This window comes from Heteronotia binoei, chromosome 14 (assembly GCF_032191835.1).
Source record: "Heteronotia binoei isolate CCM8104 ecotype False Entrance Well chromosome 14, APGP_CSIRO_Hbin_v1, whole genome shotgun sequence".
NCBI lineage: Eukaryota > Metazoa > Chordata > Lepidosauria > Squamata > Gekkonidae > Heteronotia > Heteronotia binoei.
Window position 1 is genome coordinate 27,333,137 of NC_083236.1, and position 23,996 is coordinate 27,357,132.

The following is a 23,996-nucleotide window of genomic DNA, read 5'->3' on the forward strand; positions in this document are numbered from 1 at the left end:
CTCCCCCCCAAACCAATGTTCCCTCTAAACTGAGTTAGCATGAGCTAGGCTCACAGATTTTTAGCCTCCAGCTCACACATTTTTGTCGTAGCTCAGCAAAAATGACCCCAGATCACAATATGTAGTAGTTTACAGCTTTAATGCCAGTAGCTAACAACTTTAATGCCAGTAGCTCACAAAACAGAATTTTTGCTCACAAGACTCTGCAGCTTAGAGGGAACATTGCCCCCAACAGATGATTTCTTTAAGTCTCACTCACTGTCTTTCCTTTCCTTTTTAAAAGAAAAGTTCTTGTCTGGCTTTGGTGAATGACAAAATGATCCGTATTTTACACAGGAAGGGAAACGGGAGGGAAGCTAGTGAATTTCCAGGGGGATATCTGTCTACTGGTGCAAAAATAAAAATATGTCTCATGGTCCCTTAGAAACAAAATGATTTATTGTGGCAGAAGCTGTTGTGGATCCCTTCATACTTCAGCAAAGTGTTGCGGCTCATAATTTGGTAGCAAGCTGTTGCCAGTTTGCCACAGAAAGCTGCGTCAAGAGGGCAGAGAAGTTCTGTGGCATTACAAGCTCTTCACATCAAAAATACTACCAGCTGTTTGGAACTCCTGCTTTTCTCTTCTCTGGCTCTTGACTGGAATAGGTTGATGGAAGAGCCATTATGTTTCTTTTATTAGGGTTGGCCAGGAAATGAGAGCAGATGCTTTTACCTGAAACATAAAATGGGATTCCACTGTCACCTTAAAGATGAACAAAACTTATTTCAGTATACGTTCACTTATTCAGATGTATTGAAGTATACATCTTTTGGATCTCTGCTTTTATGTTTGCGGGGTAAACTGTGTTACAAAGAGAGTCCGGTTTAAAATATCTGTTTTTTTAAAAATCACATCACTTAGATAATTCAGAGATGATGAGGAGCAGGCAAAGCTGGGCTAACATAGAATTTAAAATAGGATAAGCCGTTACAGAAGGAAGTCACAGTGGACTATCCAAGGTACGAGCACTTGTACTCAGCTACCCTAGATCCCTTTTTAGACTTGGAGGGTAAATAGTTGAACCTAATCATGAATTCTCCTTCAAAAGGGAGAATCCAGCACAGGGTGGCTAAAAGTTTTCTTGTTAGATAACAGTAGTTTTTACATCAACTCAGAGTGCCCAGGAAGATAAAAAAAAAAAATGCTCATTCATTTTGGTTTCTTTTGCCTAAGAACTGGCCAGTTTGTCCAGCCTGTAGGGCGTTGTTGACACTTCGATGACCTGTATTCCACCAGAAGATAAGGAGTGGACAAGCCCCACATGGCACACAGTGACCTCGCTTGAGTTTATACAAGAACAAAATTGGCATCATGGTTTATTGTGGGGGACTGATTCCTGCATGTGTGCTGCCATTGAGTGGTTTGCCAATTGTAGATGAGAAATTTTAAATCAGACTAAAAGTAAAGCCTGTTGTAGGAAGAAATACAACGGGCACTAGAAAAACATTCAGGAGGGGGTGATGAATGTGTAGGTGCCAGGAAGGAAGGAAGATAGACAAACAGAATGAAAGAAAAAAAAGAAGAGACAGAGAAAGAATGGTCAGAAAAGAGTGAGAGAAAGAGAAATGGAAGGAAGGTAGACAGAAGCTGCAGTCACACGCGTTAAATAAAGCAGTTTCAATTCAGTTTCAAAGCACTTTCCATCGGGATTTTGCCAGTTCACACAGTAAAATTCAGTTGGAAAGTGCATTCAAAGTGGATTTGAAAGTAGGGTTGCTAATCCACAGGTAGGGGCAGGGAATTCCCTGGTTTGGAGGCCCTCCCTCCGCTTCAGGGTTATTAGAAAGCAAAGAGAACTGTCAGCAGAGAACTGTCTTCCTCTGAGGTCAGAGGCTGACTGGTGGGGTTCTGGCCTGACACGGCCAGCAGTAGGCAGGTCACAAAGAGGCTACCCAGTGACAGGGGGAGTTGTGACAGACAGAGTGCAAGGCCAAGGACAACTCCTACAAGAGCTATGGCTGACCCAAGGCCATTCCAGCAGGTACAAGTAGAGGAGTGGGGAATCAAACCCAGTTCCCCCAGATAAGAGTCCGTGCACTTAACCACTACCTCTGCTGAGGACACCCTGGAGAGCTGCTGCCAGTTTGAGTAGTCATTGCTGAACCTGAGGGACCAAAGTTCTGATTCAATATAAGGAAGTCAGTAGTACTGCACAAGTAACTGGGCAAGCCCATGGTCTAGGGCCTGAGTACAGACACCCTTACAATGACTATGCCTGAGACAGTTAGGTTTCCTGGGTTGCAAAGTTTATTTATCTTGGGTAGCAGAAAAGACTTTCTTGGCAGAGATTCCTGGAATGTGTTGGTTCTGATGGGGCAGGGAGGTGCTGTAGTGAGGAATGGGGTGAAATTGCCTATTTCCCTTCTTCTGTCAGCAAAGTTGCACTTCCAGAAAGAAGTTACGAGGGTGGTCTTGCCCTCACTGTAACCTGCCCCTGTCCTTCCCCACTGATAGTTAATGCTTATAAAAGAGACAGTGCTGTTTAATGGTTAGAGTGCCAAACTAGGGTCTGCAAGACCCGGTTTCAGATCCCAGCTCTGCTGTGGAAACTTTCCAGGTGGCCTTGGGCCAGTCAGTCTTTTTCAGGCAAATGTACCTCCTCAGGATTGTTGTGTGGATAAAGTGGAGGCAGGGAGGGCAAGTGTATGGCACCGTGAGCTCCTTGGAGATAGGGCAGGAGAAAAACATACTAAATAAATCATCATCATAATAATAAAACATTAAAATGCTTTCTCTTCTCTCCCCAGTTTCAGGGCTTGGTTGCAGCGGCAGCATCTCTGGGCAAGCAAGTGGAGAAGGGAAGCTTGCCAAGAGATTATTTAAAAGCCTAAGCTGAGGAAGAGGGGGGAGGCCACTGTTCTGTGCCTTGCTGGGTGCCAAGTGGACAAAGCTACTGAAGGGCTGAGTGGGATCTACGTACACTGACTGCGTGGCATGCATACACGGCAGGAAGCAAGAAAGCGCGTGGGCCACCCAAGCTGCAGCTGTCCCTGAGCTTTGCTACAGATGTGCAGCCATCGCCTTGGCAACAGCAAGGAGGCCTTCTTAGAGACGAGCCCCAGGATGGGAGGCAGCACCTTTCCGGATGCTGGCAAGGTGATGAGGGAATGTAGCTCCGTACCTCCAAGGAAAGCCTTGCTCTGATACAGGATCCTTTCTCCTCCTCCTGAAATAAAGTGGGTGAGGTTCATGTCAAGGAGTAAAGGGGACGGGGAGACATGATGATGTTCTACTTCATGTTTTGTGTCCCTTTCTTCTTCCCTCTTCCCTACCCTCTCTGAAGGAAAGCTACTTGGGCAGTGATGACAGCCTAATTTCCTGTGGAAAAAGAAATTTGTGGAAACATCTGCCCTAACCTTAAACAAGGAAGGAGTCTCTACTCATGACAGCCATGGACTGCTTTTATTCTACAGCCAAAGCCTTGGAGTTCCAAAAAAGCTGGTTTTTGGGGTTGTGGATGCAGGAAAAGCCCAAAGGAAATGGCAGTTTGATGCTGCACCACTATCTGTAACTGTTGAATTACCACAACAAAGCGAGTCTCTGCAGTTTCCAGAGAACTCTGACGGTGCCCTGTGGAAGCTTTGAGGAGCTAAACTTCTTGCCATCTGTGACCTCTTCACTTAGGGTGTGCTCTATGCTCTCTTTCTGCCGTTACACAGACTGTGGACAGTGTACTGTCAGTACCAACCAGGCAGGTGGGCAGCCTCTCAAGGTGCAGCCACCATTGTCCCGGTGACCCTTCCCACCTCCCCTTTCCTCTCAGGCCCACCATGAAGTTTTCCTTGCGTTTCTGGTTCCTGTCCACCGCTTTTCTGCTGGTTTTCATCATGTCCCTCCTCTTCACCTACTCCCACCACAGCATCGCCTACCTGGACCCCAACGGTTTCAATGACCTCCATCGGGTGAAGTTGGTGCCCGGCTACGCTGGCATGCAACGCCTCAGCAAGGAGGGGCTCTTCATGAGGGGCTGCTCCTGCCACAGGTGCATGGTAGAGCCAGCCAATTCTGAGTGGTTTGACAGCCGGTTTGACAAACGCATATCTCCGGTGTGGACCAAGGAGAACATGGACTTGCCGCTGGATGTCCAGCAATGGTGGATGGTGAGTCCTAGGATTTCTTTTGCTGACATTCTGAGCAAGTTAAGGGGTTTTGAGTAGTGAGGGACCCGCCAAGAGGTTGTGTTAGGCCAAGATAGCCAGTCTTTTGAACTCTTATGTTCCTCTAGGTAAGTGCTGTCACGTCGCAACTGACTTATGGCAACCCCTCATGGGGTTTTCATGGCAAGAGATGAACAGAGGTGGTTTGCCATTGCCTTTCTCTGCCCTGGGCTTCCATTGTGGTCTTCCACCCAAGTACTAACCGTGGCTGACCCTGCTTAGCTTCTAGAATCTGCCAATATTATCTCTCCCGTAGATAACAGACTGCAAAAATCCACAATCATAAGGCACTGACTTGTTTTTAAAGAAGAAACAACCGCCCTGTAATTCTGACAAATCTGACCTTGCTTCCTCACGGTCTTGATCGAGAATTGAAAGCAAACATTTGAAACCAGCGTTCTTTCTGACAGAAAGTCTTGGGTAGTATTTCACAATATACCCTTGCACAGGCCTCAGATTCAGTGGGAGCTCACAGGAGCACAGCTCCTGAACCTTTCTGAGAGTTCCACCTCCTTGTCCATTGAATAGTATTACAGCTGCATAACAATCCCTGGATGAGCTCCACCACCTATTTTTCTACAAAACGACCCCTGCCCTTGCAAAATTCCATTGGTATGAGTTGAAAAGTATATCTCACTAAAGATTGTAAGTAGCCTGTTTCTGCTGTGATTTACTCAACTTGTAAGGGCCAAACTGCAGATTATTTTTTGAACTTACTTTCCCCAACAGTCACAATGCTGCTGCGGGGGACGACAAAGTCTCCAGAAGCCCAGTTGCGCTGGGGAAAGAGGTGTGGAGGGGGGGTTGGGTCAGCAGGACCAGCACATAAAAACAAACAAACATGCAATTTAGGCCTAAATTGACTGTTTGAATAAAATTCCATGCAGACTTCCTTTAGGAACCCCTCAGCTGCTGTCTGTGCTGGTTTCTCCCTTCTTTAAGAAAACTGTTCCCTCTGCACAATTAATTTAGTTGTGTATTCCGAATGCCATTAAAAAAAAATCTTTAGCTGGGATGTTATGTATTCTGTTGATGTATCCCTTTCCAACTCTGCCAAGAAAGCAGTCCTTCAAATTCTGATAAAAATAATGCAATCCAACTCTTGTCTGTCACATTCTGAGATACCATCTGACAGCTCCTAATTACAATTCTGTTACATTTGTGATTGATGCCTCTCAAAAAGGATGTCCCATTGGTGGGAAAGTTACACTGTAAGGGCAGCCAGAACAATCAGGAGGAGGTGGAACTCTTTTTCCATAAGGAAAGTGTCGGGCACTTCAGGGTTTTTTGAGGGATAGAGGATGGGAGGCAAGAGGAATGGTGTGGAGAGAGTAGATAATACTAGAACTTTTTCTTTAATGTAAGTTCTTGTGAACTAGAGCCCACTTCATCAGTTACGTGTCATATGTATTCTTCAAATCTCGCTAGTTCTGTGAAGCCAGTATACAGTGTTCGACTGGTACCTGGAGTGCCATATCTCCCACTCTGTATGAAACTCAGTGCATAACTAGACATGGATCCCCTGGTACAAACCAGGGGCGGCTCAAGTATTTTACCAGAAGAATTCTCTTGCTTTAAAAATGCTGGGGGGGGGGGGGGGCTGATGCAGCTTGTGATCATGGTGTGTGTGAGGAAGTTCCTGTCTCCACCCCACACCAAAACAGCACCTCAGGGTGCTGGTGCATACACACACAATCCAATTCCATTTCAGATCAGACAAATAGCATGGAGGGAAGGCAGGCGGCCCTTTTCCCCCACACTACTGTGGTCCCAGAATCAGGTACTCATGGCACTGTGGATCCAACAGAAATCCAGCACTCTTAAATGGCATTCCATCATTCTACAAAATGGAGGCATGTTCCCAGGGTGAACCTAGGGATGGTTTGGCCTTCTGTCTGCCTAACTTATTGTTGTGAGGATAAAATGGAGGAGGGGAGAGAACCCTGTGTTTCTTGCAGGAAGACTGGGGGTGAGAGGGGATATATGAAATAAATAAAACAAGCAAATTAATATCTGCAATGGCTGAGGAGCCTTGGGTCCTTGTTAAGTTGTTGAAAGAGATAGTATCAAACCTATTGATGAATTCAAATTAAAGAGTTTCATGCCGGCATATCCCTTTGAAGCTCTATTTGCTGGTGAGTGGTTAACTTTTAGGCCAGCAAGAATGTGTCCTGGTAGACTGAAATATTCTCCCACTGGTTTCTGTGTAAGGTCATTTTTAATATCAGATTTGTGTCCATTTATTCTTTTGTGTGGTATTGACCTACTTGACCTGGGAGGGCAGAAGAGCATTTTTGATCCATGATGGCATAAATTATACTGGAGGATGAACACATGAATGGCCCCCTGTAGCTATAACTAATGCTGCTAGGTCCTGTAGTGTAGTAATAGCACTGGCTGAGTGGATATGGAAGGGTGGGGGAAATGGCAGCTGGGTTTTTTGGAGGGTCTGGACCCTGGAGGTCAGGAGCCATCTATAAGAAAGGAAAGGCCTAGTAACTCTGCATTGTCTCCATATCTTACAAACTGATTTAATTCAAGTAGAATTACAGAAGTCAAAGTATGATACTTTCTTAAGAATCTTATGCACAGAACCACCCCACCCCCCAACAAACTTCTCAAGACAATGCACATTTCAAAGCAGTTGTCTTTAACTTATGCTTTGGCAACTTCAGTGGACCCTTGTCTGTTGGGCCTCCATATTTTCTGCCGGTAATGTGCATAGAAAGTGAGGGCACCACACTTCCTGCTTCTCTTTGTTACTCAAAGCGGAGATCTTCCAGTAATTTAGGGGAATTTAGCTCTTAAAGGAAACCTTTTGCTTAACAGGGGGAGGGGGAGTAGGAGCAAGTTTTCTGCACCAGCTTTTACAGGGACTTTCCCCTTAAAGAAACTCTCAGAAATAAATCGGGCTGTTGCTTAACCAGGAAAGGGTTGTTTTATTGAAAGAGGAAATAATAAATTTCTGGCTCTAGTTGCAGCCCAGGTAATACCCAGAATGTGTGATTATGAGGTGTATTTAAGATGAAAGGCGCTTGGACTTACTTCTTCTAGGTGCCAAGTTCTCCCTTCAGCAGGAGGAGGGGTCTGGGTCTAACATCCTTGCCATGTGCTGAGATGAGCCAGCAGACCAGCAGCGTGAAATTGGTCATGGATTCTGAGGATTCTTTTCTGACACAGACATATTTGGAGGTTCTCCCCATTCACCAGAAAAAAAAAATTCCCATGCGTTCTTGCTCAAAACCTCCCCCCCACCTCCACTGCCAGTGCTGTCTGTATGCTTGTAGTGTGTTTGGAGTCATAATCCTGAGTCACATGAAGGAGCTACTCCATGACTTCCTGTCATGCGCTTCCATATCATGCTGTTGCCTGGGACCTAGCTCTGGAAAAGCCGAATTCCAATCCCTCTCTTTCGAAACAAAAGTCGTGCTGAAATTTGACAGAAACTTTGAGATGGTTGAGGCTGCGTTTGTGTCTTGAGATGGACGTTGAGATTGCATGCTTGCGAAACGTTTTTACGACTGTTATTGTGCTTGGTACAAAAATAAGCCTTGTTGTGTGTAGTAATTTATGCGCTTGGTACAAAAATAAACCTTTTTGTGTGTAGTAATTTATGGGCAACAAGGTAATGTGGACTTTCTGTTTCTCTGAGCTGACTGCTTATTATGATTTGTTAAGCATAATGACTCTCCAGTGGCATTTGAACCTGCACACTTGGAAAAAAACAACAAAATTGCTGTGTGCTGATTTAAATGCTAATTATGGCTGGGGGTAAAAGTTAAAGTTCTTTTGTGTAAACTGACAGAACTAGGGAGACTACCAATTACTGCTACTGTTTATTATCTCTTTCTTGGTCTCATTTGAATTTTGCATAGTTACCTGTTCCTGCAGTTCATGATACCTTAAAACTGCTGTCTGGGTTATTTAATACCCTTTTACATAAAATGGCTGCCAGTGAGGTCCTGCTGCATGCATCTGATGACATGGGCTGCAGTCCACAAAAGATTCTGCTGGAGTGAAATCCAGTTAGCCTTTCAGATGCTGCTTTCTTGCTTTAGAGGAACAAAAACCTCTACCCCTCTGGAATTCTTGCAGCCTTGTTATCTTCTGTTTCCACAGGAGGGTTAGATGTACTCCTTACTAATGGGATCACCCTAGAAGTTCCTGGACTGAACCACCTGTGTGCTTTATCCCCTAACCACTGGAAGGAAACAGAGCACCAGTGGCCATAGACACCCTCTTGCTGTCAGACACCTGCAAGATCTTGTATGCAAGGCCAAGAAAGGGACATTTAGAATGAGATAGTGTGCTCCTGTGTGCAGTAGTGGGGGAAAGGCTCTCTCTCTCTCTCTCAGCTGGTCAGCCTGCTAGTTTATGATCCATCCTTACCCACCTGGCTTGCTTTGATGCTTGCCTGTCTCAAAGGTCAGATTTTATTCTGCACCTTCCATTTCACAGCTTTGCTCTTTTCAGAGACTAAAGATCTGTCTGAATGTACGATATTATGTACCCATGTCCCCACCCATGTACAACTTTAAAAAATTTGTTTAGAGAGTTTTATGGCCTGTCCTAGTGTAAGTTTCTAGGATGGGTGTTATGCATATACAACAATTAAAGGATTTCCTGCTTCCTCTCTACTAGCCTGCTACAAATTAAGCCACGGGCAAAACAGAGGGGAGGACAATACGTCTGGGCATTTTAATACAAGATCAAAGATGACCTTTTGGTTCTGGGCAGCCACACTTCTCTTCCTCTGCTGTTCTTTCCCTTTTCCCCATTTGACACATACACATGCCAGAAGCCTTGGGTTTCTCAATCTGGCACAAAACAAGATCTCTCCATAGGGGCAAGGGAATATTTTGGCAGCTGCGTTGTGATTCGAAAGCTCTGAGCTGTGGTAGTTCTCTGGGTTGCAGAGAGAATTTGCAGCTGTTTCTTCTTGAAACAGTGATCATCCCTTGGATGGGCTTCCACTAGATAAGTAGCTGGTGCCTAATGACTACCCTGGGGACAATTCATTATCAGAGCAAGGGTCCCTTTATTCCACTTGTTTTGTTTCCAGCAGTAGCCATAAGATACCTTTAGATTTAGAATCTTGCCTCCCAGGCAGAAAGAGGTCAGCTCTCTGTTGTCTGTTCCCAACCTGGATATTTGGTGGCATACTGGCTCTGCTCATAAAGGTTCCACAGTCAAATTTGGTCAAAAGATCCTCCAAGAATTTTTGTTAAGATTTTTTTTAAAAAAACAAACCTCTGGATTCAAAGCTTGCTCTTCCTATACAAACCAACAGGACCTGAAACTATCTCATGGAAATGAAGTTTATTATGTAACATTGATCACTGGAAATTGCAGACTAATGGCAGTGGTATATTTTATTGGCCACCACTGGTTCTAGAATAGACTACTGTATTGCACTGTGTGTGGAGCAGCCCTTGAAGAGTGTTTAGAAGCTCTGGCTTAAAGCTCAGAGACACAGCATTTGCAAACCGCTCTTGGTGTGTTGGGCTGATTCTGTGATCTTTCTGGCTCTCTTTAAGGCGCTGGTGATTCTGTGGGGGCCAGGCATGTAAGGCTGGCTGTACATGTGAATATAGTTGGAAGCAGTGGCCTCTTGGAGCAGAATCTCCACAGCTGTGCTACAAATGTAGGGTTAAGAACTTTGGGAAGGCTTGCTACAGCACAATTCCAAAGCTGTTTTGGTTTGCATTTTACACTATTGGAGGAGTTCTTCAGTGAATCCAAAGGAAACAGAAGCAGGGAAGCCTGCTGGCAATTCCAGTCCTCGCCTTCTGCTGCTAGACATTGTGACCGCTACTCCTCTTTGTGGGTTTCCTGTACAGAGCTCATTCCTCTGCCTAGGGTTGTCAACCTCCAGGTGGGGCCCAGTGGTCTCCCGGACTTATGACTAATCCTCAGGCTACAGAGATCCGTTCCACTGGAGAAAATGGCTGCTTTGGAGGGTGGACTCCCCCACATCTCTTCCTTCTCTAAACCCCACCCTCCCCATGCTCCAGTCCCCAAATCTCCAGGAATTTCCCAAACTACAGATGGCAACCCTACTTCTGTCCATCTGCACATGAGCTGTTTGCAGCCTATTAAGTGCTGGGTTTCCAGATGTGCCCATCTCAGACTGGGCCACCTGGGAAACCACTGCTAATTCCTACCAAAGACAGGAAAGGCTCTCTTTCCAGAAGCACCATCTGTTGCATACAAGCTGCAAAGCTTTTCCGCAGAGCAAAAATGAGGCTGGATTTGCTGCAGGGCCTGAACTTCTAACCTCTCTTAGAAGGCCCGGATTGGCGCTGTTATTAGCGTGGCTGCTGCTCACCCCCACCCCATCCGCCGCTGCCTTTGTGCTCAAGGATGCAAACGAAGGCGCAAGCTTCCCATCTCTGTTCTGTTTCTTCTCTTCCCGTCCCAGGAGTGTTGCTCAGAGCCCAAGATGTATCACTGCACTGTTTGGTGCACTTTCTGGGGAGTGGCTGAAGGCTAGGCTGATGTAATGCTTGAAAACCACGGGGTTTGCTTTGTGCGAGAGCAGCTTCGAACGGGGTCCCTTAGTTACGTGGCAAAAGGTCTGTGGATGAAGGAGGCTGAAGCTGGTTCCTTATTAATTCCTTATTTGTGACTTATTTGTGAATTCAACCAAAAACACTTGAGAGAGTTTGAAAATGAGGAACCAACTTTAGCCTCCCTGTGAATGATCCAGTCCTGGCTTGCGAGTTAGTGGATGGCTGAGGGCCTCCTTACACATTATGCTCTCTCATGCCTGCCTTACCCATCTTAGCGGTGTAACTGCTCCTGGCCCTGCAGACAGCTTCCAGCTGCACATAAAAATACCAGGAGGAAGAAGAAGAGTCAAATGTAACCAACCTGTGTGTGCTTGCAACAACTGAATGTTGACTGCAAAGGGGTAGCCACAACAGCATCCTTTAGCAAAATACAACAGAAGTCCTATGGCACCTTTAAAGACTATTGTTGAAATAAATGTTGTTAGTCTTTAAAGTACCACTGGACTTGTGTTTTACTTAACTGAATGTCAGACAGCTGATTTTACTACCGCTAAACAGCTTGATAACGCAGCCTAGTAAGGTTGCCAACTCCAGGTTGGGAAATACCTGGAGAGTTTAGGGACGGAGCCTGAGGAGGGCAGCATTTTGGGAGTTGAGAGACTTCAATGGGGTTTAATGCCATAGAGTCCACTTTCTGAAGTGGCCATTTTCTTCCAGTGAACTCCTCTGTTGCCTGGAGATCAGTTATTGCCACCACCTGGAGGTTGGCAATCCTACAGACCAGCCTGTTCACACCAGAACTTGAAACCTAAGCAGGGTCAGCCATGCTTAGTTAGTATTGGATGGAAGACCATGAAGGAGATTCAGGGTTGCTATGCGAAGGAAGGCACTGGCAATTTGGCAAACCACCCCTCCTTATCACTTGCCTTGAAAACTCCCTCGTCCTGGGGTCATCATGAGTCAGACGGGACTTGAAAGCACTCAAGTATTCTTAATAACCAGTGGTTTATTTGGAAATTAAACACATTGAGGACTGGGTGCTATGGAGTTTAATTGCCCTGACCCTGTTTGCTTCCCAGCAATCTTACTTGTGGGACTCAAAACACCATCTTCCATTTTTAAAAGAATGGCATTTTTAAAGTATGTTGATGTGATCGCTGTATGCCTTTAAATTTGATTATAAAAACCTAGAACAAATACATTTCTCTTTTAATATATAACTCTTCTGCATCCTGTTTGGGAGGCGATTTGCTTATCAGTTAGAACAAATAGGGACAGTCTTAACAGCCTGTACGTGAGGAGGGTGTGGTTCCTCTACACCTATCTTTCAGGGCCATAAAAGACACACAAGAGGACAGAAACCACAGTCAGGTGGATTGTGTAATTTGCATATCAGCATGAGAAGGGGGGTAACATGCAAATCAGCATGGGGAGCCCTCCTTCCTTCTCCCTTTGCTGAATGCACGCAGATTGCAAGAGACCATACCTCTGATTGTCTGCATGCTTGACAGTGAACTTACTGTGAAAGTGAATCATAGTATAAGGGATGTGTATGAAAGAAAAAAGCGAAAGTGTTAGTCCACAAATGGGAATACCTGTGCAAGCTGGCTGGGTCAGAAAAAGGTTTTAGCTTTTATTGAATAAAAGGGGTAAAGGTAGTCCCCCGTGCAAGCACCAGTCATTTCCAACTCTGGGGTGGTGTCGCATCATGACGTTTTCACGGCAGACTCTTTTTACAGGGTGGTTTGCCATTGCCTTCCCCAATCACCTACACTTTCCCCCCAGCAAGCTTTTTACATGTTACCGACCTCAGAAGGATGGAAGGCTGAGTCAGCCTTGAGCCAGCTACCTGAACCCAGCTTCTGCCGGGATCGAACTCAGGTCATGAGCAGAGCTTGGACTGCAGTCTACCCCTCTGCTCTACGGGGCTGCATAAAAGGAGAAGATGGTCCAAATGCCAAGGTTTCTGAAGAATCCTTGGGTGTGTTCCAGGTTTTGTACCCATCCTCTTATTTTCCATATATAGAGATTATTACGTTAACAGTTATTGATTGGATTATTGGTAAGAGGATGTGCATCATTTCTGCATAAGCATATGTATGCATATGTTATAATCAGGGCTTTTTTGTGGAAAAAGCCCAGCAGAAATCATTTGCATATTAGGCCGCACCCACTGACACTTCCCCCCCCCACCCCCCAGGCAGCTAAAACTGCGTTCCTGTGCATTCCTGCTCCCATAAATGACAATACGCTTTAGGTTCCTGTTACACAAGCACAAAGCCTGCTTATACATCGATTATGCCATTTTGTGGTTTCTTGTTTACTGTCTTATGTTCCTGTTCTGGCCAGGCGTCCAACATTGAACTTCAACTAACTGTTGGCCGACTAACCACAAATTGCCCAAAAGGCAGAAGTATGCTCTCTGGGTGCAGCGGGATAGGGCGGGGGTATAAATCACAAATTAAATTGAATTAAATTAAAGAAGCTGCTGTCTCTGACCACCTTCAGGTCAGCGTGACCTGTTTCTGAGTGGTAGGCCTCACACCACTAAGCATAGCTCTTCATAGCTGATTATTATATTTTATATAAAGCTTCAAATCTTGGCCTACAAAAGGGATGGAGAATGTAGGATAAGTGAGTCTGAGAGAGTATGAATCAGAAAACGCACTGAACACCAGCAATATTAGGAGTAAATCCTTGATTGTTCTGCCCTGTTTCACCCTCCAGGGCAACTGCTTGGCCACTCTGTGAAACTGGTTGCTGGACTATATGCACCACTGGTCTGATCTGGAGATGAACAGTTTCAGGGAATTTAAGCTATGGGGGTGGGGAGTATATGCAACAATTATTGATTGAGCCTATCTCCGTTTTGTTGCTCTAACATTAAAGGCTTTAAGTATAATTTGGTTAGCATATAGAAGTATACTAATTGGTATATTTATTGAATTTTAAAATACATATGGCTTAGTTTTCTGTATGTGGAATTGCAGCTCTAAAGCAAGAGAGCTGCAGATCACTGTATTCTGTCACCTTAACATGCTTTACTCATTCCAAAATTAATAGAGGAGGTGTTTTAGTGGCTTCTGGTGGTTTTTTTCTTCAGAATTTTCCTTTTCTCCTCACACTACACATGCTGATTCATGAAAATCTCTTCATAAAAAGCATTTTGTTCCTTCCAAATAAATTTATTTTGTAGAAGTGGTTTTGGTTTTTGGAGGGGAATATTTTCCCCAAATCTCAGCAGATAAATTAAAAAAGTCCATCTCCTCCCTCCAGCCCTTACATGTCTAATCTGATTCAGCTGGGCTCTTTGTACATTCTCTTCCTCTCCATTTCTGTTGTTTGAAGTCAGTACTCCCATCTTTGTGACCCAGGCAGGCCTATATAAAATGCTGGACTTAGTGGTTTTTCCCACCACAAGGAACATGCAGATGATGTGCATGTGATACTCACATGCTTTTATGTGTTTGCTGTAGGACATAATGGTGCCATGCTGATTACACTGTCCTTTGCTTAAATCTTGGAGTGGCTGATGAGCTTCTTAACATCTTTCTTTTTCATTCATCCTCTCCGCCTGACTTCTCAGTCTGCCTCTTAATTGTCCACCTGCTTTGTTTCTTCAGATGTTGCAGCCCCAGTTCAAGTCCCACAACCTTAATGAAGTCTTGAGCAAGCTTTTTCAGATTGTCCCCGGAGAGAACCCATACTGCTCCCGAGACCCCCAGAAGTGCCGACGTTGTGCCGTGGTGGGCAACTCTGGCAACTTGAGAGGCTCTGGCTACGGCAGGGAAATCAATGGCCATGACTTCATCATGAGGTAAGTGGGGGGGGGGGGGGGAGCAGCCTGTGAACCTCAGGGCATCCCAGGGCATTCCAGCCTCCCTATCACGAGGCCAACTTTTGCATCCAAGCATTGCTAGCTTGTCAAATAATTGTGAACATGTTCTTGATTATATCTTTAAATTGGGTTTCTGGTCTCCCAGATAGAAGGAGCTTGACACCCAGCTCCTCTTCCACTGCCAAGTGGAATACAAAAAGATGCCTCTAGCCATCAACTGAGGAATTATTGAGTTGGATCTAGACTAATTCTTCTGTTAGTGTAAGGCGCTTCATTGGAATGGAACCTTTCTTTCTTTCTTTCTTTCTTTCTTTCTTTCTTTCTTTCTTTCTTTCTTTCTTTCTTTCTTTCTTTCTTTCTTTCTTTCTTTCTTTCTTTCGGAAAGTGGGGACCCTCTAGAAGAGCATGAAGCTGTCAGGAGTTTGCAGCAGCAGGGAGGAAATCAGAAGGAACTGTCCCTCTCCTTCTGTTCAGATCCAGCAGTTTCCGGCATAATTTTTTTCCCTAAATAAACCAGTTTACACTTCCTGATCACTGGCTGCTGTGTGAAACTTGGTAGTATTTCCCACAAGCACACCCGCTTTCTCTGTTGCGGCCCCTACCTTGTGGAATGTCCTGCCTGAGGAGGTCGGGAGGCCTCCCGTATTTGGGTCATTCCACAAGCGATACAAAATGGAGTTGTTCAGGAGGGCTTTTCTAGAAGAGTAATAGGACTATACTGTAGCAGGTGGTTGCGGGAAGGTGCTTTGTAGAGGGAAAGGGACTGTGGAATATAGCACTGTGTTTAGGATGTATTTATCTATTTGCTGCATTCACCCATTCTTCTCAGAGAAAGTCAGAATTCTGCAGTCTGGCTCAATCATAAGACTTCTTGGTTTGGACAACTTCCGGTGCAGCGACAGACTTCAAATTAGATTGTGGAGGCTGGGAGGTATCCTGCACTGTTAGCCATCTAAATGCAATGAGCAGATAAAACACAAGTTACCTGCTGGGTCTCTTTACTCCATAGCATCCTTGAAAGTTTCCTGTGTTGGCTTTTGCTCTCTAGTGGCAGATCTCATAAAGCACAGCTTGAATGGAAGCACTCAGAGCAAGGCTCCTTTCTTCAGAGACAGAGCCCTGACCTGGGTGGTCTAGACTAGCCCAATCTTGTCAGATCACAGAAGCTAAGCAGGGTCAGCCCTGGTCCATACTTGAGTGAGAGACCACCAAAGAAGTCCAGGGGCAGGGTTGCTATGCAAAGGCAGGCAGTGACAAACCACTTCCTTTTGTCTCTAGAAACTCCTACAGGGTTGCCATATTTTGTCTACGGCTTGATAGCACTTTCCAGACACACAAGGATAAGGAGATTCTTCCTCACCCCACTGCAGCCCAGACTGAAGTTTCTCCATCTTCAAAGATTGTCCCTGTAGAAGAGGGCAGGGCTCTGAAGTTGCCTCATCTCATCCTGGTCAGAGTGGCTTCCACTTTAGGACTCCAGAGGCAGAGTTAAACTCTTACAGCTTCTCTTGCTATGGCAAGAGAGAAAAGGGTTTCTTGTTTTGACCCTGTATCAAGGGCCACAGGACAGAGTTTGCCTCCCAATGCAGCCATGATCCTTGGCTTCCAATTCTCAAGTCCTGAAGCATAGCAGGATCTTGCTGTCTACCAGTGGGGTTCTGTGGTATGGATTTTCCTGGCAAGGCTAATGCTTTCCTGGCTTCTGCTTCGGAGTCAGTGGTGCTGAGCTTGTTTCCTATTGAAGTGTGTTATTTCCCAGGGAAAATGGGCAAGTTCTCCAAACTGGAATTCCAATCCATTTTTCATGCTGCATAGATTATTTTCCCCTCCCTGAAGATCCTTTGGTGAAACAGCCAGCAGGCTGGGTGAAGAAAGGGGTTGGGTTTTGCACTGAAGAAAATGCAAAACCCAAATAGGAAACACCTGCACCTTTTCCATTATAACTTCACAATGAAAAAAACTAGAGACTTTTTATTTTAAAAAAGATGAAAGTTGGGAACTAGAAGAGTGTGGCAATAAATGGAATTATTATGTTACAGCAATCCCTGTGGTTTGTTTGTTTGTTTTTTAAAAGCTATCCAGTGTTTTTGTGGCAGGCAGGGGAATGGTAACCACAGGGGGTGATAAAGCAAGGAAAAGGGGATCAATATGGCGTGACCTTTAAAAATACACAGCTTCTCATCCACATGGTGTCCAGAGGCACTTTGACTTTCCCAAAAGACCATAGTAGAACAGAACTGGGAAAGATCTCAGCAAAGTAGGGTAAACAGGATTAGTAGTTTTACTACCTGCTTTGAATGCTTACGCCATCCATATGCTCTGCTTTATGTATTTATAACAGATATTGTGCTAACATTGTAAATCCTTACCACGTGGTCTCATCACAAGCAAATAAATCCTGCAACGAGTTGACCTTGGAACGTCCTTGGAGTGAACCACAAGTTTTTTTCTGTACCAGTGAAACACAGGTATCATTGTCTCAATACACATCCTTTCTTCCCTGCAGAATGAACCAGGCCCCCACAGTGGGCTTTGAAGCAGATGTTGGGAGCAGGACAACCCATCACTTCATGTACCCGGAGAGCGCTAAGAACTTGCCAGCCAACGTCAGCTTTGTTCTCGTGCCCTTCAAAGCTCTGGACCTGCTGTGGATTGCAAGCGCCCTGTCAACTGGCCAGATTCGATTGTATGTATCCAAAAGGCAGACCCTTCCCTTTGTGGCCCTTTGAGGCTGTGCTGATTCCATTCAGTTACTCTAAACAGGGAAGTCCTTTGCTGGATTTCCCTATTTAGAGCCATTTTAGCCATCCTGGCTGTGGCAGTCCTTAGGAAAGAAAACAGTTTCCTTATGAAAGTCCCATGCCTCGTATTGTTACCTGACAGACCTGTATGGGCCAAGTTGTGTCGGTGGCGTACACAGCTGCCATGCTCTGAGCCATCTCTGAAGCCAGAGTCGTTGCACAAGCAACACTGGCATTGTTCATCAGCAAGTTGAGTCTGCGTCCTGTAAGGTTCCGTGCAGCTCCTCTGCCATTTTTGCCTTCATAGCGGCCCTGAGAGGTAGATTAGGCTAAACCATAGTGTGGATTTGAACCCAGGTGTCTCCAGCCTAAGTCCAATACTCTGCCGCATTCTATACCAAGCACTCTCCGCTATTGCAGAATTAAGACTTTAACACACTATTATGTGATCCCCACCTCTAAATGGGGAGAAGTTCCAAGGATAGACCCCAGCTGGGTTGTTTCCCTTTTGGAGGACTGAGCACTTGAGGCTTGTGACATTTTGCCTCTTTTGCTTTCCAGCTGTACAGGTAGATCATAGGTGGAGATCCAGAGGCAACTGACCCACTTCCCCACATCGAGAGAAACCCTGCACCTCTAAAGTGCTTTAGGCAACTCAGCTACTGAGTGCTTCCCTGTTTCTTCCATAATCTCAAGCTGCATTGTCTTTTCTTTCTCCCTGCATACATAAGCATGCCTCTGCCTTGAGGAGGACAGAACCTGTTTCAAGCCATATGTAGGTGAACACTGCAAGGCATGGGACCCTATAAAAAAACAACAACAACCTTTCCTTAGAGAAGTTTTTGGTGGCTCTCAAATGGTTGAAGCATTTCCCAAGAATTTCAGCCAGCCTGTCTGCTATGCCCATACCTGGCAGAACCTTTTTCAAGCCAAATTGCCTACCTAGGTAGTTAGATGGAACACTACAAGGCAGTGGAGATTCTAACTCCATGTCAACTTGTGAGGAATACAGCAGTCTCCAAGAACACAGAGTCCTGGGTATCCCCCGAGCGAGTGGATTTGTTAATTCAATAGAGATAGAGCTGAAGGAGCTGGAGCCGTGGCTCGCAAGTAGAAAGTTCAATCCCTGCCAGGACCATTTAAAAGGATCATGTGATGAGAAAGACTTCTCTACTTGAGACCCTGCAGAGAAACTACCAGAGACAATACTGATCTTGAGAGACCGGTAGTCTCAGTTCAGGAGAAAGCAGCTACATGAAGCTGCTACAGGAGCAGTATGGCTGACTGCCAACTGAATTTAAATTTTCACATCACCATATACCTATTCCAAGGGGTTTACTTTTCTGGCAAGTTGATTTAAGCTGCTCCATGTCCTTTTTTTTTCAGGGGGAAAGGTGGGATAGAGGGAACACGACACAGGAATAGTGAAAATTGGTCATCAGGGCTAAAGGATCCTAAGTAGAGATTCCAGGGTGGGGGTGGGGTTGTTTTGTTTTGGTTTTGGTTTTCTTTGTTTCATTCTGGACATTGCTTGAAGGGCTTTTTAGAAGGAGGTGAAAACGGGTCGATTTCCTTTGGCCTGTACACATAATGACTGTCATGCCACTTGCTTCCGTTCTGGGCATGGTCCAGCTGTCCCCAACCTTCTCTGTACTGATGGCTGCCAGCATCACAGTCCCCCTTCCCATTTTGTAGGTCTGCTGGGAAGGGCAGACAAGGGCAGGCCCATGGGAAAGAGACTGAGCAAGCCCCATTGCGCCTTGTGGGGGTCCGTCTTTAAGGAGATTCCTTCGTGAGAGTGGCAGGCAAACCTCTCTCCCCTTCTTTTTATAGCACCTACGCACCTGTGAAGGCCTTCCTTCGTGTGGACAAAGAGAAGGTAATGCCACCGATATGTAAATGTTTCAGTGATTAAGGATTTGTTTGTCGTTTATATATTTGCCATGAGCTATTTAAACATTCAAGGTTTAGTTCCTGGCAGCTCCAGTTAAAAGAGTCAGGTAGAAAGTGACGTGAAAGGCCTCAGACCATGAAGAACCAAGGGCCAGTCTGAGTAGACAGTATTGGCCTTGACAGACTGAGGATCTGACTTAGAACAAAGGAGGTTCACATGTTCAGTATTAAGGGCGAGGCAGTGACTCAGTGGTAGAGCTTCTGCTTGAGATGCTGAAGGTCCCAGGTTCAGTACCTAGCATCTCTAATTGAAAGGATCAAGCAGTAGGTGTTGTGAAAGACCTTGACCTGAGATCCTGGAGACCCACTGCCAGTCAGAGTCAATAGCGTTGACCTTGATCAACCAGTGGCCTGACTCAGTGTAAGGCTGTGTATGTGTGTGTTCATGGGGTCAGCCATGGCACCTACCTGCCCCTTTCCTGGTGCTTACCATGTGTTTTTATCAAGTGGGGGGAGCTAGGTAGGGCCTTTCCCCAGCAGGTCTTCTGATCAGCAATTGGAGATTTGATTGGCAGTGCAGATAGTTTAAAACTTTGCTCTGGCAGCAAGCTGTCACAAGGATAAGCTGTGGCAGCTATTTTGTTCCTGACTTTGCTTCCTGTGGTAGCCATTTTGTGGCTGCACTCATCCTGGTGTATCAGGCTCAAAGTAGTTGGGACCCTGGAGCTAGATCAGTCTGTGGCCAGGGGATGAAGATAGTACTCTGTTAGTGCCCGCTTGATAACTTGAACAGGGGCAGTGGGGGCAAAAACAGTTTTGCACGATACATTTTTGGCACAATCAGTTTTACACAAAACCATGGAGAAACAGAGGAGCCCCATTGTTCCTTCAGTGGGAAGCTTTAAAAAAAAAAGGTTATGTTACTTGGCTGCATAAGGCCCAGGGCTACTGTGGCACTTTAGGAGTACAAAGGCTCCAGGTGAGCCTGCTATATTATGCAGGACACAGCAGGAGCATTTCTGCTGTCAGTAGGATGTATTGAAAGCTAGCTTCCCCAGAAAAGGAAAGACAAACGTCCAGGCTTAGATGGGACAAAGGCTGGATACTGTCAGTTGGATCTGTAATATTTTTAATCCTCACTACGTTAAAATCAAATTATAAAAAGGAGAATTGTGCTACAGATTAAAACCACTGTATAAACAATCAGGGGGCCATTTACAGTTTTCTCTTATGTGTGTCTTTGAAGACCCCTTCTGTGACCAAGGTCTCATCCTTCCTGTTTCTCAGGTCAGAACTGTTAGATGGTGGGAAAGTCACTCACCCAAACACAAGTGAGTTTGTGGCAGGCTTTGAAGAAAGGCTTTTAGATCCAGTGCCCAGCTTGTTGTTTGTCACAGCAGTTCCCTAATAATCCAACTACTGACATTTGACTGCAGCTCATTCCACTGCAGTCAAATGCACCTCCCCCATGCACACACACACACACTCATATTGGTCAGCCACTGTGTAAAGAGTTACTCTTTGGTCTTGCGTGTCTGTCTCGTATCTTTAGGTTCAAATCTACAATCCAGCTTTCTTCAAATACATCCATGACCGATGGACAGAACACCATGGGCGCTACCCATCCACGGGAATGCTGGTGCTTTTCTTTGCGTTACACGTTTGCGACGAGGTAAGTGTTGAAATACCCTCAAGAAATTGCCGAGAGCATTCTTATTCAATTTGAGGCCCTTAAGTTTCTTCTTTAGGCACTCCCCAAGGGAGGGTAGCTGTGTCTGCTGTAGACAGATTCACCAATTAGTTTGGTATATTTAACAAAAAAGGCTAGTGGCAGCTCTATGGCTTAAAATTCTTCTTATTATGACTGTAATACTGAAATCCCACTGATCAGATCCTGTTCTGTTACAACTTGAAATGGACCCAGGACAATATGACACCATCTAAATGTTTTGCACTGTAGCTTTTAACTGATGTGATTTTAGTTTTTTAAATATAGCTGTGTGATCCATCCTGAGCCCACTTTGGTGGGGAGGGTGGGATAGAAATTGAATAAATAAAAAAAAATTCTTCCCATGACTTTACATAAGAACATAAGAGAAGCCATGTTGGATCAGGCCAATGGCCCATCCAGTCCAACACTCTGTATCACACAGTAGTCAAAAAACCCAGGTGCCATCAGGAGGTCCATCGGTGGGGCCAGAACACTAGAAGCCCTCCCACTGTTGCCCCCCAAGCACCAAGAATACAGAACTTCACTGCCCCAGACAGAGAGTTCCAACAATACGCTGTGGCTAATAGCCACTGATGGACCTCTGCTCCATATGTTTATCCAATTCCCCATCTAAGGGACTGGTCAGCAATGCTCTTTCTTAGCTGTAGCTTGGAGTACATTCTTTTGATAGGCTTGCTTTTTGTGGAAGAGCTTCTTATCTCCCTGCCTAAACTACTTAATGTTTCTGTTAGGGAATAACTTAAGAGGAGAAGCACTCATCTGTTACTTTTCATAGCTTTGCCCAACCTCTGGGCTTCAGAATTTGTCAGGATCCAATGTGGTAGAGAATCATTTGGTTGCATTTGGTGGCATCTTCCTTCTTCTTCCATGTGGGGGATACAGGTTTTCAACAATGTGAGGTGTCTGAATGGAAACCCCATGTAAGCCACCCTGAGCAACTTGGTAGAAGACGGGGGAGATGTGTAGGAGATAAACAATCACTAAGTAGGCAATATTTAAGAAATAGCAATTGGCAAAACCTTGCAAACTGGGAGGTGTGTTTTACCTTAGCAGTAAAACTTCAGCCTTCAAGATGATAGGTGTGTATTATTCCATCTCTTATATTAAATTGCTGAATTCAGTGGTAGAGGACATAGTGATGGCCACAAACACTGATGGGAGCTTTAGAAGGGGATTAAACAGATTCAAGGAGGAGAGGTCCATCAATGACTACTAGGCATGATAAGTAAAGGAAATTTCCATAATCAGAGGTGTTAAACCTCTGAAACCCCTTTGCTCTGGGAAGTATGTCTATGCTGTTGTTGACCCTCCATGGCAACTGGTTTGGCTGCTGGGTGAAACAGGATGCTGAACTAGGCAGTCTGATTCAGCAGGGATCTTCTGATATTCTTAAAGAATTGTTCTCTCTCACTGGCTACAGGTGAATGTCTTTGGATTTGGGGCAGACAGCCGTGGCAACTGGCATCATTACTGGGAGAACAATCGCTACGCAGGGGAGTTTCGGAAAACTGGAGTGCACGATGCCGATTTTGAGGCCAGTATCATTGACATGCTGGAGAAGACAAACAAGATTGATGTTTATCGCGGCAACTGACCCCCCTCAAAACGACATCTTCTAGCTTTGCTTTGGGGCTGGCCTTCAGTGGATGGGCCAGTTGTGATAGCTTGCTTTCTTGGGGGTGGGGGGCGGGGTGAGTTGGCTGCTGGATCACCTCCTCCTTCCCAGCCCAATGAGATGAACCCTGGGTTATCTGCACCCCAAGAAGACCCTGAGGAGCAAACTGGAACATTTTGCCTCTGAAAGCAATCATAGCGAGGGATTTTTTCTTAAAAGAGGATGAAAAACAGATTTTTTTTTCTTTTCCCAAATCTAATGGATTTACAAATGAATTGAGTTTTTCAATCAAGTTGCGAGCTTCCAGCTCCTGACTCCCCCTCCCCCTCTCCCCGCATCATGAATTAAAACCAAATGCTGCACTTTTGAATGAGGATAGAGAGCAGGAACATGCGAAGCAGCCAAAGAGCAGGGTGAGGAAGATTAGCCAGCTGTCAATCAGATTTTTCTCCTCTTTCCCCAAAGTCTCCAAGGGCTGCCATTCATTCTCCCTTTGCTGGCATGCATGAGCACGGACGAATCACCAAGAGCAAGGCTTTTTTGGGGGCCATCTTGGAAGCTTTGACTAGGATTGCTAGAAGAAGCACTTAAATCTTGATAGACCTTTTTTTTTTTTAAATGAACACACACAATCAGCGTTCCTTTGATAAAATGACAATTGCTTCCCACTTTCGCCCAGGGAATTTATTTTGTAACAATCAGGTTTAAAATGCAGTACAGATTTGATCATATTTGTGGTTACAATCATGTGGACTTTCAGAAGAAGCTTGCTTGTAAGAGCCAAGTATTCTGTTTATTGGAAGACTGAGGTTTTGGGGGCTGTAGGGAAAGATGCGAGCGAAAGGACTCTGTCCTGGGTGAGCTGAGTGGCCGCCTGCAGGTAGCATAGCTGGCCACTGGCAGTGAGAAAGAAGAGGATGTCCAGCCTGGGACTGAAGAGGACACCATGCCAAAGGCACTGAAATGGGTAGATCCTGTGACTTTTGAACCCTTCTCCCATTCTTACCCACTTTCAAGATTGCCATCTTTTTGGGTTTGAGGGAGCGGGGGATTTTTCTGTCTTGGCAAATAATTTCTTTGTGTTTTAACCCGTAATCAAAACAGAATTTATTTTTTCCTCCTCTACCTCTACCTTGTTTCGCCCTGCGCTTTTGCTCTGATTGTTCTTGGGATGGTGATGGGTGTGTGATAAGGAAGGTGGGCTGCAGTAAGCTTCCTTCCAGAGCCCTGATTTGTGCCTAGCTGAAGAGCTGATTCTCTCCTCAGAGAGTTCTTGTAGCAGCGTGACAGCTAAGAGGCACTAGCGATTCTTCCTTGAACCATGTCATGGCATTTCTATTTTGGTCCTTTCTTCCCTTTGCATCAACAGCAGGTCTTCAGCTCAACTGCAGCTATTTTTTTTGGGGGGGGGGGATGAATTTGGGGTGAAACTCCTATTTTTGAACTGGCGAAGAAAAGAGAGAAAGAT

General features: G+C 45.2%; 1 protein-coding gene across 1 annotated transcript; it reads left to right on the plus strand.

Annotated features, from left to right (window-relative positions):
* The first annotated feature begins 2,795 nt into the window (after nt 1-2,795).
* On the plus strand, nt 2,796-23,900 carry ST3GAL2 (ST3 beta-galactoside alpha-2,3-sialyltransferase 2). The gene is made up of 6 exons (XM_060254042.1): nt 2,796-4,140; nt 14,333-14,526; nt 17,054-17,233; nt 19,122-19,167; nt 20,734-20,853; nt 22,334-23,900. The coding sequence occupies exons 1-6, from the start codon at nt 3,811-3,813 to the stop codon at nt 22,505-22,507; spliced, it is 1,044 nt and encodes a 347-aa protein (XP_060110025.1). The 5' UTR covers nt 2,796-3,810; the 3' UTR covers nt 22,508-23,900.
* Nucleotides 23,901-23,996: the final 96 nt, after the last annotated feature.